Raw genomic sequence first — 14,849 nt, 5'->3', positions numbered from 1 at the left:
CGTTGGCGGGTCATATTTGTATGAGCCTTTTAGCATTAGAGCCCAAATCCATGTATACAGGTTTACACTCTCATCCCTATAAAAGGGAGAAAGACCTCTTGTAATCCTTATGTTCATCTATACACTAGAGCTGCTAGGTCTTAAGGGTTTCCTACCTCCATTAGGGCATGACCTAGGTGGCTCCCTATGTGCAAATCTTATTAACAAAGTGCTTTTAAATCTTATTAACAAATATCCAAAATTGTTTCAATATTCAGCTATGTGCTTTGTTGTGTTGAACCTTATTAGTAAGAGCAAACATTTAGCACTCTTTCATTTAGAACCTGAGCAAATTATGAGCGTCATCCCGTTCAACAAAAACAATACTTGTTCTTTCAAATCAGCCAGATAAATACGGAGATTGAAGAGGGCTCTAAAGCAAATGACAACCCAACTCATTTCACACACTTTCACATTAAACCCAAGACACAAATCTCATCAGAGAAACAATTCTTCAGAATATTTGGGGGGGGGGGGGGGGGATAAAGACATGAGAGTAACAGTTACAACATTTTCTTGATCAATAATACAACAAAATTTTGATATGGGAATACATCCCTTAAATAAATGTAGGCTTATCAAATAACATCCATCAAGAATTGATAAATTGCAGATCTGACTCAAGGACAGGGCTGAAAAAATGCCAACTTGAATCATGGAATGCATTATAATAATCATCTGAAATAGTTTCGATTCTAAATTCTTTTGTGAATCTTCGGGCAGCCAAGACATGACCCATTGAGTTAATAATAGGAGAGTACTTGCATATTGACGCATGCTGCTCATACTCTTCAAAGCTGTTGCCAAATAATACCATGTTCTTCAAGTTATTCAGTTTCCAATTTGCCTGAAGTAGGTTGTTATACAACTCTGCTTCACAGTGAGGCATGAAGAACATTGTTGGGCTTAGAGCCTCCCTCCTCCCGTGTTCGTTTATGGACATGACAGAACAACCAAGAGCTTCCAAAACCCGAGACTCGGTTACAGAAATAATAGGATCAAATACCTCGATGTTTCCAATCCAACTGAAATCTCTTTTCATCAATATTGCAAGGCTAAGTTGCAATTGAGGGGGCTCATACAATTCAATGCTTCCAATGCCATAAAAGACCATTGGCATCTTTGTCTCTGAGCCCAACACCCTATGGAAATAATCAAAAGCTGATGTTTGGATTTGATCTATGAAAGTATGATAGAACTGAGAGCTCCCAATCCTACTTATACTTCTTTCCATTTTCTGCACTAATGCTGCTTCTCCGATTGGATCTGTCTGAGAATCTGTTGGAGCCCATGATTCTTGTTTTTCTTCAAAAATTTCAACTTTGGTAGCTTTTCCTCTTTGTCTGACACGACGGGGTAAAACAACTGTCCAGTCTTCACTTGCTGAAGCTGCCATTTGGATACAATATTTCTCTTTACTTTTCTTAGATATACTGCTTCAACCACAATACAATGGCAAATTCTGTATAAGAAACACGGTGTTAGTGTTGAGCTTTCCATGCTTAGTAGTCATACGAAAGAAACACTTAACTGAATCCATATCCCTAGTAACTAGTCCCAATACACTAGTCCCAAGATGCAGATAAAAATAGTGAAAGCAGATTACTCCAGTAGGCAAAGACAAAGATATTATGTATATGCATCTCTTTCTAAAACTTTCTTATCCAACTATTATTATAAACCACAGTTGAGCCTTAAGCTTAGTGGGAAATCACAATAAAATCAACATGTTGTGGGAATAGAAATATTACAAAATCTCAATATGAAGGAATTTCTAAAGTCAACTGGTATAATCCAATTTGAAAACCGGTTCTTGTTCAAAATAGGACTTAATCCAATTTGAAACCAGTTTTCAAACCAAGTTTACCCAAGAAAGTCCTAAATCAATGAAATGAAAAAGGTTCAGTTCAAATAAAAATAACAAGAGTGGTCATTCTTAAACTACATTTTAATCTTAAAAGAATCTTACAAGTGCTTTTACTTGTTCAGGTTTGCAAAATATGTAGGTACAGGTCCTGATATATTACCCTGATCGATTTGTACTCTATCAAGGTTTGGAACATACCCAAGCTCTTCAAGCAGTGGACCTGTTAATTGATTTCCATTCAGGAACCTGCAAAATTCATATATTTAATGAGAAACAAAGAAGAAACAATAATAAAGCTCTGTATGTTAAAACACCATTCCATTCCTTTGTTGTTATCAATTGCGGAGGCGGGTCATGGTGGAAAGCCAAAATACCGCCACAGAATTATGCTCGATGTCATGGCGGTCGCCTTAATAAAAAAATTCATAAATCAATTATACTTATACATACACACATTAAAAAACCTGCACAATGCAATTATACAATACCTAACTAGTAACAACTTATATCATCAAATATAGGCTCAATTTCATAGATATAATAGCAAAATCTCATACAAAACTTCAATAGATAGAAATTCAGTCTCATACTCTCATTGACTACTTCCACTTGCCATTGCAAAACACAGCAGCACTAAAAATGAGAAAGAAAACAGAGAAAACGGCACCTGTGAGCATGATCGGAGCAGAAACGCGGTGGACGGAGACCAGAGTGGTCGCCCAGCTGCTGGTGGTCGGGAATGGACGCAGCGGTGGTCGGAGGTGGGTTGGGCAGCAGCTATGGGAGGAGTGAAGGTGAGAGATATTGAGTGAGAGTGGTTGGAATTAGGGTTCCAATTCTGAATTTGGGGATTTTGGGGGGATTAGAGCATAAAACATGGACTTGGGCCATAAAAATCTATGGGCCCTTGCAGTTTATTTTTCCCCATACAATTTGGGGCCTTTTTTTTTACATTGAAAAAGATAAATTTTACCCATCAGGAATTGATTCTTAAACCTCTCCCTACCCAACTTATATGTCTCTCAACTCCTACCATTCGAGTTATCCTACGGGGACAATTTGGAGCCTTTTTGCCATGGCAATTTATCAACATGCTTGAATCTTGATATGTTCATAAATAACACATGATAAAAGTGGATTAGCATCTAAGTGAAAATTGAAGTTGTAAGTCATGATAATTGTAAACTCCTTTAATGTAACAAAAATTAAAAAACTGTTGCGAATAGTTTGATCACGACCTAGGTGTTTGGGCTATGGTAGATAATCTATGGGCTTGCCTTGACCTAATGCTATATATAAAAGGATGATTGCACCAAACAACATACCTACATCATATCTTATCATATTCTATCATATCCTTATATTATATTATATACTATTTTCGAAACTAAAACGTGGCAACTCCGATAAGTGTCACGTCCTCATTCTATCTCTTTCTGCATAAGTTTTATCTCTCATACTATAAGAGGGTGTTTGGTACAAGGTTGAGAAATACATTCCCTGGAATGTGAAGGTACGGAATCATATTCCCGTGTTTGTTATAAGGTTGGAAATTGAATGTCCGGGTATAAAACATTTACATGAATTGAATAACTTCCATAACTCTCATCATTTGATTCTCATGAAATAAGTTAGGAATCTTGCATTCCTATGGGAAAGTGAATGTAACTTCACACTACTCATAAATTACATCATATTTTTTGAATCTTAAATTTTTAAATTAAATAAAATTTAAAAATATTCCCGCGAATCCAAAATCCTAACAATCAGTATCCCAAGAATATTATTCCCGGGGATGTATTTCTCAACCTTGTACCAAACGCCTCCTAATTAGTAGGCAGATGATGTCATATTTGTATTTTTTGATTTTTTTATTAATTTAAAATATTATATAATTCCATATTTTTGAAAATAATTAATGTATTAATATTACATTTAATAGTTATTAATGACATTAGAATAATTAACAAAAGTCAATTGTGACTTTTTCAAAAATAACTATTGTATTAATTTGACTTTTAATGGTTTTTAATGACATTAGAATAATTTAAAAAAGTCAATTGTGATTTTTTTACTCTTAAGATGTTTGCTGAAAAAGTTTTTTTTAATGATTATGGTTATTTTTTAATAATAAAACAAAAAAATAAAAGTAATATCTGACGTTCAAAATGATATCAAATATACCATAAAAAGTTGATATCAAATAGTTTTAAAGGATTGATTTAGAAAATAACTCAAAAATTTTGGAAGGTTAAAATAAATTGGTATATTGATTCAAAGCATAACAAATTAGAAAAAAAAAATTAGAATGTAACTAGAATTAAAAAAAACTTAAATAGGTGATATGCGTATTAAAAAAACGAGAGAGGAAATATGAAAAGATCTGATATATGCAGACAAAATACTCTTATTTTATTTGTGCTTGACGCAAGATTAAAACTAGTTCCTTGTCTAACTCTTGTTTCTCTCTTCTCCTCTCTATCACTTGTACGACCTTCATTTCATTACAGGAAAAGAAGGTAGTAAAGTCATCCAAATTTGCCTACAGTTGAAATATTGAATGTCCTGACGAAGCTCATTCCATAACGTAATGAATGAACATGTGGTACATCAATAGCACGCGTTTTTCACCTCTTCAGGAACTGTAGCAAAGTTAAGCCAATCTGGCTACAATTAAAATCACAGCACTCCACCTTCTTCAATTCAGATTTCAACCCCTTGGTCTGGAGCAACATCAACCATATCTATGTTACTTCTAGTGGCAACCCCTGGCCAAGGCTATTTGGCTACCTTCTCCCGAGTATATGGAAGCACCGGAATAACTTGGTTTTCCATAGCCAACCTTTCCACCCTCAGGGTGTTACCTTTATGGCAAATCACCTCTCGGACCCCGCTTGCTCCAGTGCCCCAACCCGAGGGATGGGGATTGGGCCCCAACCCGAGGGATGGGTCTCCCAATCCCGCCTTTGTATGCTCCTATGTTGATTGGTTGGTCCCCCCCCCCTTGGCTGGCAAAAGATAAATGTTGATGACTATGTCAAAGGACCAAATAACTTAGCAGCCTGCAGAGGAGTTTGCAGTGACAGCACAGGCTGTTGGATTACAGGGTTCTATCGCAATCTGAGCTCCTCAAATGTCCTCACTGCAGAGTTCTAGGGCATCCTCTCGGCTCTCCAGTTCGCTTGGGATCTCAATTTACCTAGAGTAATCATCGAAAGTTACTCATCAACTGCAATCAAGCTCATCTTGGAAGGCTGCCAGGATAATCACCCTTATGCGTCCTTCGTCCTTAACGCCACAGCCTGGAAAGCGAGACCTTGGGCCCTGGAATTCTCTCATACTAGAAGAGAAGTCAATAGCATTGTAGACTTCATTGCGAATTATGGACACACCTTTGACCCTGAAATTCAAATTCTCAATGCCCCCCTTCCCCGCCAGGATGTTCACTCCTCTTGTTGGGAGATAGCTCGGGAGTTTCCGTCCCTAGGCTTGTCTTAGTTTAGTTTTGGGGCTTGCCCCTCATTGTCACCAAAAAAATAGCACGCGTTTTTTACATGATTAAAACTTTTGTGAGAAAAGAAGACATGATTAAAACCACTTTCTTTTTATCACAGAAAAGTTCTCAAGTGGAGAAGGAAATTATTATCACAGGACAAACAAATCCAACACACACACGAGAAGGTAAGAAAAAATGAGATTAAATTCTGCAAATGATAAGTTACATCCTGTGATGTCAGAGACAGGGCAATTCTTTGCTGTCTACCATAACTGCATAATCTAATGTGATACAGACTAGTGAGAACGTATCAAGGTTCCTGCAGCAAGGAACAAGCTAAATACAGCTGCACTTCCCAGAGTGGTCTGCCCAATGTGCCTTATCTTGAGAAATCCGGGAACCTGCAAGGTTTCAACATCAAAGCTTAGAGTAGTGTAAAAAAGGAAGCTACAATATTCAGCAGAATATCACCTGAAGAACCTGAATACTAAAGAAAAGCCACTGCACTGTCTAGATAACAAGATAAATAACTGAGCGCATAAACCCACAACAAGTGAACACAGTCATAGCAATAGCATCCTTCATATTCCCACAGTAAACTAAAAGAATGAAGTCATAACTCATAACAAAATTTTGAATAACAGTATGTCCACAAATAAATGAAGAAACCATACATAACTAACTTGGTAACAATGAGTGTGTTATCCATATCTTTTCTTCCAGATTGTAAACAAAGATGATAAACAATAACGTGTTTATGAACATATTTTGCAATTTAAGTAAATTAGAAAAATATATATTCTATGAAACCCAATATTCACGACTAAGAGACATGAACATTATGGTCTTTGTGGTAAATAAAATGTATGTATGAAGATGGAAACATTGGGAATATTCTAAAAAATAGGATATGCTATGTGGCAAACTATATTAGATAATACTGGTATCTTATACCTCAAAGCCAGCACAAATATACAAAAATAAAAAACTCAGATGAATGATGAAATTGAAAATAGAAAAATTTCTACCCATGCTGAAGATTAAACTTGTTAGGAAAAACATAATTATTTGAGCAGCATGGTCTTCGTTAGTGGTTTCTGGAAGATTATTAATGTCAAGTTTTCCACCCACAAGTTGATACTCTCCCAAATTATGTATCATGATTTAAACCTCTACTACAGTTGAAAATTGCACTTTTCTATTTCATCTTAAATTCAAAATTCTTCACATTCTGTTAGGATAGCAGATTAGTAAAACACAAAACAGACAGAAAATCAGCTATAGAATTAGGATGAAGAATCATAAGATCTATGAGACTATGACTGTCCAGAGCCCATGGCTCCTCAGAAGAAGACAGACCCTTGCCAACTGGAAAAATCTACAATACTCTTGCGAGTATGTGCTCCTCTTACTAAAAAATGACACATGTCCCATTAATGGTTAGTTTTTGCCTTTATTCAAGATTTTTAAATTTAAAATAGAAGAAAACTGAATGTGTATGAATGTGAGAGAAGGAGCACCGAGTTTTCCATACTACAGGAGTACCGGAATTTTGCTCTTGCCACTCACCCGTCACCTCTCGAACTGAACAAAATGGAAAGATGAATACCTCACCTATCCTATTCACATGTACTGTATATTTCCATATCGTAACAGAATCATAATAACCCTGTGCCACCTGTTACTACACTCAAAAAACACCCTCTACTTATCACCAAGGTTAGTTATAACTAACTCGCCATTTCATCCATCTCATTTCCCCTTCTTCCATAAACTCTCCACATCCTGGGTTTTCCTCCTTCACAAAGTGCAAGGTATAGAGGGATGCTGCATCTAGAGCTGCTAATATAAAGCCCGCAATCCACCCATCTGGTCCCCCCCCCCCCCATACAACCCATTATTTTAAATGCCCCTGATAAGTGAGCTGTTCTCATCCCCTAATGGCTGGAGCCAACACGGATCCACTCACTTATTTTCTTTTTCTCCCAATAATTTTGTTTCCCAATGCCTCTCCCCAAATCCTTACGAACAAATCAAACATTACTATCCATTTATGGGACAGTGATATTAGGCCCTAGTTGTAGTGAAAAACTTCAACCCCTGGCTATTAGATTATACATACATTGTATACTAATGCAGTAATGTACTCACGCAACGGCTGGTGCTTGTGCACTGGGACTTGATTTTATTTAAAAAATTTCAAGTTGCATTAATACCCACTTCTTGAAGTACTAAGAGTTATTACCGATAATGAGAATCCATATTCTGCTTTACCTTGCAACAATTGCAATATGATATAAATTTGATTTCCTAGTGATTTAGCTTCTGAAATCTAAACCCACTACAATATGATTACTCAATGATGATAATGACAACTGAAGACATAACCTTGTGCAATCTACCCTTATACAAAACATAATTACATTATTTTTAGTCTTAACTAATTAAACAAACGCCATTCACTGAGAATTTCAAATTCGAATAAGGCAAACAATAATACTACACCATTATCACCATAACTTTCTATACCCCCAATCAAATTACAAGAATTTGGCATAGCCTTTTCCAATTCAGTTATTTAAACAATCAACAAATTTGAAGAAAAAAAAGAAGAACAAGTTTAATTACCAACCTTTAACCGCATTGCATCATAAGTCCCATAAACAGCACCTGCATGCAACAAAAAATTCCAAATTTTAACAGTGTAAACCTAAGAACAGAAGAAAGTTGAACCATGTTTGGCTTATTGAAAAGGATGCAACAACTAAGCTAACACTGTTTAGCTACGAGATCAAAGAGGGAAGAAGGAGAGTAAAATCTCACCGACGGCGCCTCCGATAGCACCGCCAACGGCGGCTCCGGTTGCCACACGAGTGAGGAGGCTGTCTCTGGCCATTCTCTTATTTCTTCTCTGCTTAGCTTCCAACAGTTCTGTGCGTTTTATTTATGCGCTTTTTCTTATATTTACACTATATTTGTAGAGAGAGAGAGAGAGAGAGAGAGAGAGAGAGAGCTTCCAACAGTTCTGTGCGTTTTATTTATGCGCTTTTTCTTATATTTACACTATATTTGTTTCTTCCTCAGAGAGAGAGAGAGAGAGAGAGAGAGATTTCCGTTATGGCGGCGCCGGAGAAGCCCCCGGAGGAGGGCGGTGATGCACATGCTCGCAGGCCAACGTTCAGAGAAATGGTGCTTGGACGTGTGGAGAAGGAGGCTGGCTTAGCAAGGGAGAGGGTTGATCTCATTGCCAACAAGCTGGTTCGGGTAGAGTTTGAAGAGGGAAAGAAACATCTTCCAAGGGTGTTTGTAGTTGATTCAGTGATTGATAACCTGAGCACTGCTTGGAAGGATTCGCTGGTGGTCAAAGTACTTGGCAAAAACCTGGGATATAATTTCATGAAACAGAAGCTGAAAGCCCTATGGAAGCCAAAGGGTGGTTTTGAGATAATTGACGTTGATCATGGGGTGTACATGGTCAAGTTTGATCTTCTAGATGATAAGGATACGGTTCTTAACGGTGGCCCATGGATGATATTTGATCGGTGCTTGGCGGTGTCGCTTTGGAGCCCAGATTTTATCACGTCTGAGACGCTGGCTTTGAAAACTATGGTCTGGTCACGATTCCTAGGGCTGAACCTTGCATATTATGATGAGAGCTTCTTATTTGCTCTTGCTTCTTCGGTGGGGAAACCGATCAGGATTGACGTGAACACGAAGGCGATGCATCGTGGCCGGTATGCGCGGGTGTGTGTGGAGGTTGATCTGAGCCAACCTGTCGCAACACGGATATGGTTCAGAAACCAGTGGATTCGCGTAGAGTTTGAGGGCTTACGCATGATCTGTGATCATTGTGGATGCTATGGGCATCTCACCCGTAATTGCGCAGGTACACAAGCAGCAGAGCCTGCGGTGCAGCGGCGTCCGGCGGCGGTAGCAACGTCGGAATCTCCCATGCACGAGAAGCCAAACCCTAACGCTGGTAACGTGAACGCGGGTCAGCAAGAGAAGCCGTGTGACGGCTGGACAGAGGTGAAAAAACGGAAGGAGAAAATCAAGGGCAAATCAAATTTGAATTTCAAAAAGCCACCTCAGCATAATAAAAACGGTGGCACAAATCAGAAGGAGAAAAATAAGGGAGTGCAGGTCCATAATGAGAAACTGCCAAAATCACGTGCTGCAGTTTTGGGGCGTGATAATTCTTTGGCATCTGGTTCCATTCTTTCCTTTTCCGCGGGAGAAACTTCACCAGTCCTTACTCCATTGAAACGACGCCGGAGCAACGTTGGTATTGTCTTCTCTTCTCCAACCCCGGTTCCTAAGAACGGTGGTGCGCCAGCGGCGAGTGGAACACCACAAAATGTGGTTCGAAGTCTGTTTCAGGCCAAAAGCATGGACATGGAAGTTGCACAGTGTGAGCTCCAGGAGTTGCAGAACTCGGCGGTGACTAACATGAACACAAAGGAGCACCCACCTTATGGCACCGTGATGACCGGAGGTCAGTGATGATGCTGCCCTCCTCTTGTGCGCCCCCTACTGTATCTCCATGATTGAGTTTAATGATTTCTCAGTTCTGGCGTGGAACATAAGGGGAGCGGCGAATGTGTCGGCGAAGCGACATGTTCGGAAGATTCTCCGGGTTAACCACCCAACTCTTGTTTTCTTATTGGAGACTAAGGTTCCTTTTAGTGCTGTCATGAGTTTCTGGAAAGCGGAGGGATATGTCCCGGTTCATGTGGAAGAAGCCATTGGCCGCTCCGGTGGCATCTGGTGTTTGAAACAGGAGTCTGTGCCCTTCTCTTTTTCTGTGGTTGAGACGACTACCCATGCAGTCACGATTCGAATTGATGCCCTCTCTTCCAGTTGGTTCTGTACTGGTGTCTATGCAAGCCCTTCTCCAGCTGCTCGGGTGTTGGGATGGGATTATCTGAAGGGTCTTAGACAGCGTGTCTCAGGACCTTGGATGTTGACAGGTGATTTTAATGAGACTCTGCTTCCTTCTGATCAGAACCGAGGCGTCTTTTCGGCTGCTAGAGCTGATAAGCTGGCGACTGTGATTGATGACTGTGACTTGCTAGACATTCACCCCTCTGGTTACCGGTTTACCTGGGCCAGGAAGCGAGAGGGGGAGCCGTTATTGTTGAAGAAGCTGGATTGGTGCTTTGTGGATATTCAGTGGCGGAATATGTTCCAAGAGGGAGGGGCTACGGTGTTGCCTCGTCGTTACTCGGATCATCACCCGTTGCTCATTCGGTGTGCCTGTTTGCTTCGAGGAAGAGGTCCGCGACCCTTTCGTTTTGAGGCGATGTGGGTTTCCCATCCAGCTTATGAATCCGTGGTAGCGTCGGCTTGGGGAACTTCTATTCCGATTCACTTGAACCTAGATCAGGTGCGACAGAAGTCTTTGGATTTTAATAAACAAACTTTTGGGAATATTTTTCAGCGGAAGAGGGAGCTTGAGAACCGTCTAAGAGGAGTTCAGCGTGAGCTGGAGCGTGTGGACTCTGCATCGTTGCTTCGGTCTATGGTTCAGATTCAGCAGGATTTGGAAACCACCTTGAAACAAGAGGAGCTTTTTTGGTACCAGAAATCTAGAGAGCAAGTGATCAAGTATGGTGACCGCAATACTCGCTTCTTTCATACTCAGACAGTTGTCCGCCGGAAGAGGAGCAAGGTTTATGCGCTGAACTTGCCTTGCGGTGAATGGTGTGAGGATGAGGAGGTGCTGAAGAAGGAAGCCCGATCCTTCTTCCAGTCTCTTTTTTGCTCTTGCGAGAACACCCGGGTGAGTGCCATCACTTCCTCTGCAGTTGTTGGTCTTCCTGATGTTGCTCGGCAAGCTCTTTGCAATCCGGTTACTAAGGATGAGGTGTGGACAGCGCTTTCTCACATGGGCTCTCTGAAAGCTCCTGGGCCAGACGGTTTCCAGGCGCTTTTCTTTAAGCAGTATTGGCATATTGTGGGTGATGATGTGTGGCATATTGTTCGGGATGCTTTCTCGCATGGTTCCTTTGACCCTGTGTTAGCCCAGATTTTGATTGTGTTGATTCCGAAGGTTGACGTCCCTACATCCTTCCGGGAGTTTAGACCGATCAGCCTCTGTAATGTGCTCTACAAGCTCATTACTAAGGTCATGGTCAATAGGCTACGACCTTATCTCCATGAGATTATTGGGCCCCTACAGAATAGTTTTATTCCTGGTAGGGGGACAGTTGATAATGCTATTGTTTTGCAGGAGATCGTTCATCATATGAACCGTAGGAAGAATCGCAACGTCATCTTCAAATTGGATCTAGAGAAAGCTTATGACAGGCTTAGCTGGGATTTCTTGAGAGATACCCTTCAGTTCTTTGGCTTCCCTGCAGCTTCGGTGGACCTGATTATGTTCTGTGTATCTTCATCCTCTCTTACTTTATTGTGGAATGGGATGAAGTTGGATCCTTTTGCTCCGTCCAGAGGGTTGAGACAAGGCGACCCACTCTCTCCCTACTTATTTGTGCTGTGTATGGAGCGTTTGGCTATCGTTATTCAGGATGCTGTGGATCATGGGCGATGGCATCCGGTCTCTATTTCCGGTAATGGTCCTTCTATTTCCCACCTTTTCTTTGTTGATGATGTTCTCTTGTTTGCCAAGGCAAAGGTTTCCCAGATGCAGCTCATCCACAAAATTCTCAGTGATTTTTGCTTGGCATCGGGGTTGCGGGTCAATGTTGCCAAGTCTAGAGCTTTTGCGGGAGTTGGGGTGGAACGGGCTAGGAAGGCCAGGATTCTTAGTGTGACTTCTGTTCAAGTGCAAGCTTTTGAACAAAGCCGGAAAAATTACTCTTGTCAAGTCTGTTCTGAATAGCATCCCTGTGTACCCAATGCAGCTCCTTTGGTTCCCTCAATCTGTTTGTGACCGGCTAGATGGGATGGCTCGTGACTTCATTTGGGCTCGTGGTGACCGGCGAGGCATGCACATGGTATCTTGGCGTAAGATGTCTATGCATAAGAAGCATGGGGGATTGGGCATTCGACAGGCTCGCCTTTCTAATGTGGCCATGCTTGGGAAACTGGTTTGGGATCTTATCAACTCTTCCGACAAGCTTTGGGTTCTTCTCTTGCGGGATAGTTACTTCCCTCATACTAGTTTTCTGCATGCACCAGACAACCGTGGCTCCTTACTTTGGAATGCTCTGTTGCGCACTCGAACACAGCTTCGGGAAGGCTTTGCTTGGCGGATTGGTGAAGGTAATCTCTCCTTCTGGTATGATGATTGGAGTGGTTCGGGTCCGCTATGTTCCCTGGTTCCTTATGTTCACATTTCAGACACCAGTTTGCGTGTTAGTGATGTGTTTCGCGATGGGGCTTGTGATAGTCGCTGTCTTGCCACTCCGCTCTCGGTTCATGTCTCCCAGCTGTTGGGTTCCCAGTTTGTTTACACGCACTCGGATCATGAGGATTTGATGGTCTGGTCGGAGTCTGTGGATGGCGTTTTCTCTGTCTCGAGTTGTTATAGCTGGCTGTTATCACGCCTGTAACACCCCGATTTCGGTGGCGTCACTTTAGTAACCAAAAATAAAGTTTAAGCGGAAAAACGTGAATATTTTTTTTTTCGATATTAACTAAGACAAGACTGAATTAAATAAAACCCAAATGCGGAAAGTAATAGAACTAATATACAATATATAAACAGCCCCCGCTGTAAGTAGCCACCTCGTCACGAGTAACCTCCAGTGACGGAAAGAAAAGTGTAACGCCCGTAGGCAATATGTACAAACCAAATATAAAGGGTGAAGTGTCCGCAACACCATCCCTCAAAACTGAGAATAAGCTGACCCAATGGTCTGAAAATAAGACCTCCTAAGTCCAACCAACTCTCTGTGATTCCTGTACAGAAACCACACAAAAAGCTATAGGTGGGAAACTACCTTGTCCCCAAAGTAACAAATGACGCTCAGAGCTACGACTCTACTCCTACACTAATCCTAACTCGAGGAGCTCACACTAACACTCAAAACTATGTGTCAGCATGATCGTCGTCTGAATCAGAATCCAGAACAACTAAGTCTACCAACCCTATCCGTCCTCCCCTCGCAACCGCAATGCGCTCCGATGCTGGACTCACGGGCTTAGGGCCCGAACCCTGATCATCAATGATCGCAACGCTGGGTGTGCTGGACTCTGATGAATGCACTCCCACAGGCTCCTCCTCGGAGGGGTCCTCCTCATCCGAAGACGAAGGTGGCGGTGGTGCTCCTCCTGCTCCGGGTCCGCAATGCACTCCTGGCGGTAGGTTGAAGCTGACAGTGCTCCTCCTCAGTACTCCTGACGTCATGTGTCCTAACGTGTCGTAGTGATCCTCCATGATCCTCCCGGAATAAGTCGCGCGGTGGCTAGCGGGGTCTACCACCCACGAACCGGGGTCATCCCGATCGATCATCTCGTAATCAATCCCCCCGAAGGGTGGACCATTGTGAACCAATCCGCAATGGACATCTGACAAAGGCGTTGTCCGCCAAAACACACACAGAAGACGCGAGGGTCAACTCCAAAGAACTATGTAGGTAATAAACCCAATAGGTACAGAGAATAGATAGCCTCTTAGGCTAATAACTAGAGATAACATCCTAGGGTTGCATATTCCACAAAAACATAACGACAATAATAACACTTAACATGTTCCAAGTAAGATTATCAAATAGCAATCACACTCAGCAACTACGTCAGTATGCATGTTGCATGAAATGATATGCAGGTTAACCCAGTCAACCAATATGCAATCCGGAACGGATGGACATCAACGGATCAGCCCTAGCACCAGCCACGGTGGGACCATTTCGGCCCGCGTGCCTCTTACTCCAACAACAGCGGTAGTCAGATCAGCCGTAACCCGTAGGTCTGCCATTTCGGTCTGCTACAAGAGACGTCTACAAACGCTCTTACACGGCATTCCGGGTCTTATGACCATTTTGGAAACCGACGAGGTCCAGAGTACGTCCTGTGTTAATACCTCATTAATGTTGCATGAATGCAGGATGATTAGTCAAACAACGTCTCCGATCTCACTCGACACGTCACCACGTGTTCTAGGTAAATTAAAGTCTCTAAAAGCTTACCCAAAGGTAAAGTCGATTCTGCGACAAAAGACACACTTCACACAACACATAACTCATGATGATCTCCAAATCATCCGACTCATCTCAATCTGATGGTCAAAACTGCTCAACGAGCAAAGAGTATCACATACTCGAAAACTATCAATTTTCCGGACTTATCCCCAGGATAGTCCAACAACATACACACAGCTGCTCCAACAGCACAACGACAACAGCTGCTCCAACAGCACAACAACAACAGCTGCTCCAACAGCACAACAACAACATACTCAAAACCTCTCAACTTTCTCAACACTGGGATCCGACGACACTTCTCGCTTTCCACAACTAAGATTTGCATCCAAAGCTTCCT

The 14,849-nt window shown here is 41.6% G+C and overlaps 1 protein-coding gene across 6 annotated transcripts; it reads right to left on the bottom strand.

The window, feature by feature from the left end:
• Nucleotides 1–536: 536 nt before the first annotated feature.
• LOC130749161 (protein SENSITIVITY TO RED LIGHT REDUCED 1) lies at nucleotides 537–2,754 on the bottom strand. 6 transcript variants are annotated; one of them, XM_057602463.1, is made up of 3 exons: nucleotides 2,574–2,754; nucleotides 2,009–2,315; nucleotides 537–1,501 (listed from the first exon to the last, which is right to left on the bottom strand). In XM_057602463.1, exon 3 carries the CDS (start codon nucleotides 1,433–1,435, stop codon nucleotides 632–634), a length of 804 nt encoding a protein of 267 aa, XP_057458446.1. In that variant the 5' UTR covers nucleotides 1,436–1,501; nucleotides 2,009–2,315; nucleotides 2,574–2,754; the 3' UTR covers nucleotides 537–631. The 6 variants fall into 6 exon arrangements, with proteins under 6 accessions (XP_057458446.1, XP_057458448.1, XP_057458445.1 ...); XM_057602465.1 differs by having other exon boundaries at nucleotides 2,067–2,315; XM_057602462.1 differs by having other exon boundaries at nucleotides 2,105–2,315.
• Between the last annotated feature and the right edge of the window lie 12,095 nt (nucleotides 2,755–14,849).

Source organism: Lotus japonicus, chromosome 3, assembly GCF_012489685.1.
Source record: "Lotus japonicus ecotype B-129 chromosome 3, LjGifu_v1.2".
In the NCBI taxonomy this organism is placed as follows: Eukaryota; Viridiplantae; Streptophyta; class Magnoliopsida; order Fabales; family Fabaceae; genus Lotus; species Lotus japonicus.
Note: the sequence above shows the minus strand (reverse complement) of the source record. Positions and strands in the feature narration are given on the sequence as shown.

What these genes read in the sequence shown, in the direction of transcription:
- LOC130749161 (XM_057602463.1), bottom strand. Translation starts at nt 1,435, where the DNA reads ATGGCAGCTTCAGCAAGTGAAGACTGGACAGTTGTTTTACCCCGTCGT.